Raw genomic sequence first — 2,757 nt, 5'->3', positions numbered from 1 at the left:
GTTACCAACATCTGGTGAAAATTTCATGTCATTAGCACCTCTAGTAATATATTTACTGAGAAAAATGGTGACGTGTTCAATACTTATTTTACCCGCTGTAAATCGCATGGGCAATGAATTCAAAACAGGTGCTTTATTTTGGTAAAAGAAATGAAACCCATTCTACGCTGTGGTTCCCTGTAGTGCTGCAGAGGAGAAACACACAAACACTCAAAAACTGTGAACATGAAGCAGACGATAGAAGAATGTGTGTGGAAACCATTACACTGGTCTGTTTGTGTGTTTGCTTTCCATCCTGTCCTCACCTGGCAGCTTCAGCCACTTGGGCATTTTGCTCGGGTCAGATCTGCTTGGTTTAGGGGCCTGGCTGTGGGCTGATGGGTCTGGCTCTTCTTGTGTCAACCTGTTCGAGTCCTCCGCTGGTTCTGGAGGCGGCAGAGGTTCCTGGACTCCTGCAGAGCTGGATGAGGTTTCTGAAGGATGGATCATGCAGCTGGAGGAGGAAAAACACAAATGAAATCATCCTTCCTAGAAGGAATGCATATCACCTGCCAGAGTTTTGGACTAAAATCATCTGTTGATAAGAAATGATGGACGTGGGTTGGGTAAATCTTGCAAATAACCCTATGCATGATGTGATCACAAGGTGAAACACTCAGAGCATGTGCTCTCTGCTACTACCACACCAGCTCAATACACCCGCTTCAGATGTTATCAGCCCTTTAAATGGACGTTATCAGTAGTTATCAGTCCCATAGAATGGCTTCAGACTGTCAGCTGGTTAATATGAGGCATACAGCCACTAAGGTTAATTTTAGAGAAAATGACCTGGGCTAGGTTAAAGTAGACCATAGTCTGGCAGATTGTTGCCTTTTAACGTATTAGTAGGTAAACAGTCTGAAGCCATTCTATGGGACTGATAACCACTGATAACATTCATTTAATGGACTGATAACATCTGAACCAGCTGCTCAATATCTGTAAAATTAACTGAGTTCCAGAGATTTTTGTGTTTTAAAAGGTCAGCTGGCTGCGGCAGACATCTTGAATTGGGATTAATAGAAAAGTTAATGAGTTGTAGAGATATTTCCAATAAATATTTTCTACAGGTTTCATTAAAATCCATCCAGTGGTTCATGATTTTTTTTATTAAACAGGCAAACACACACACACACAGTCAAAAACAGTCCCCCACCTTTCTTCTTTCATCAGCGGCTAATAAAAAAATATATATATATTTGTCAGACACGAGTTATTTTCCTGGCAGAAGAGATGAGCAAAGAGTAAATGAGATGAAAATGTAAAATGGAGGCGAAGAAACCAAAGGACAAGAGTTGAGGGTCACTTCAGAGCTCTATCTTTAGAACGACTGGACCACGGTGTGTGTGTGTGTTGTGTTTAAGTATGCGTGTTGGTGTGTGAAGGAAACAAGGGCGTGAGAAGGCACCTGCTGTTAGACAGAACCTCAAAGGGATTCCAATGATGACAGCTTTGTGACAGGAAAAAATATATACTCTCTCTCTCTCTCACACACACACACACACACAACCATGTGCACAATTAAAAACAGCGTACCTTGCTATGGTCTTATTTGCTTGCAGGGCAGAAACAGAGGTTTCCATCAGTTCTCTCTTTAAGTAAAAGTCTGTGGAGTAAAAACAGACACTCGGTGAACTATTGTTGTGCTTTACTACATTCCTCAGTCATGCACAAGAACGTCATTAAAATCAGCGTGAAAACTAAAGGAATCAGACAAAAACCTGTTTTGACTTCGGAGCCGAAATAAACCAGGGCACCAGGAAACAGGTCGGCCTGCAGACAGACAGACGGGAGCGTGAAGGACGTAAACAGGAGCCACAAAAAAAGTTTGGCACACAGGTCAGTTTCAACAAACAAGCTAAACGCCTGCATCACACTAACCTGATGTTACTGCCAAATCTGAGGCAAAAAAGATGAATAAAAAAAAACAGCTCATTTCTGAGAATGATTCACGGTTTGGGGATCTGAAGCAGTAACCACGCTTCTTTGAAGCAGACCACAAAATGAGCACTAATCAAATGGTTACTGAAAGCACTTTCACCCCTGAAGCATCGCATTCCTCCAGCAGAGAGCATCTTAATGGATATATTGGACCAGACGCAGGAAGATTTATTATCAGACTCACAATTTGAAGGGTAAAAACACAGACGAACAGGCAGGCGGCTCAACAGTGTGTCGATCGAACGCAACAGGAACAAAAACAGTTTGGGGAAAATCTGTTCTACGCACGAAACACACGTGAATATTTCAATGAGCCAAACAAAAAAGCAAAACACGATGGAGACAAACATTGGTTTTATAACAGAGGATAAAAACGCTCCTCTTGCAACTTGAATTAGATGTTTGTGAGAAAAGTTATATCTGCTTTCTTAACACTAAAAGTGGCTTATTAAATATGTTCCTTTTAGTATCTTAAATATTAAACTTCAGCACAGCAAGAAACAAATATGTTTCTGTAAATTTGCAAACCGTTTCAGCGTCTTGTTACAGTTAAATTTATGGTGATCCTATGATTTTTCTTCATCGCAGGAAACCTGACTTTATGTTGCCTTTGAAAACAAAATAAGTTTTGTAATATTTCAAGTAGGTTGAAAATGAAAGGCCAAAAAATAAGTTTAAAAATAGTCATATTTATTACAGGTTATTTTGCATAATTTATTACCTGTTTGTCCTCAAAAAGCAGAAAAAAAAGACTAAAATATTTTATATATATTGAAC

General features: G+C 39.8%; 1 protein-coding gene across 1 annotated transcript in view; it reads right to left on the bottom strand.

Moving 5' to 3' along the window:
• Positions 1–92: 92 nt before the first annotated feature.
• Positions 93–2,757, bottom strand: part of aspscr1 (ASPSCR1 tether for SLC2A4, UBX domain containing) — a 32,438-nt gene continuing 29,773 nt past the window's right edge. The window contains exons 14-16 of the mRNA XM_014014011.1: positions 1,761–1,812; positions 1,576–1,645; positions 93–493 (exon numbers count right to left, since the gene is read on the bottom strand). Of these exons, the coding sequence (XP_013869465.1) occupies positions 262–493; positions 1,576–1,645; positions 1,761–1,812 (354 nt within the window). The 3' untranslated portion in view covers positions 93–261. The remainder of the gene's footprint in view (positions 494–1,575; positions 1,646–1,760; positions 1,813–2,757) is intronic.

The sequence above is a fragment of the Austrofundulus limnaeus genome, unplaced genomic scaffold (assembly GCF_001266775.1).
Source record: "Austrofundulus limnaeus strain Quisiro unplaced genomic scaffold, Austrofundulus_limnaeus-1.0 Scaffold109, whole genome shotgun sequence".
Lineage (NCBI taxonomy): Eukaryota > Metazoa > Chordata > Actinopteri > Cyprinodontiformes > Rivulidae > Austrofundulus > Austrofundulus limnaeus.
This window is presented reverse-complemented; position numbering and strand designations above follow the sequence as displayed.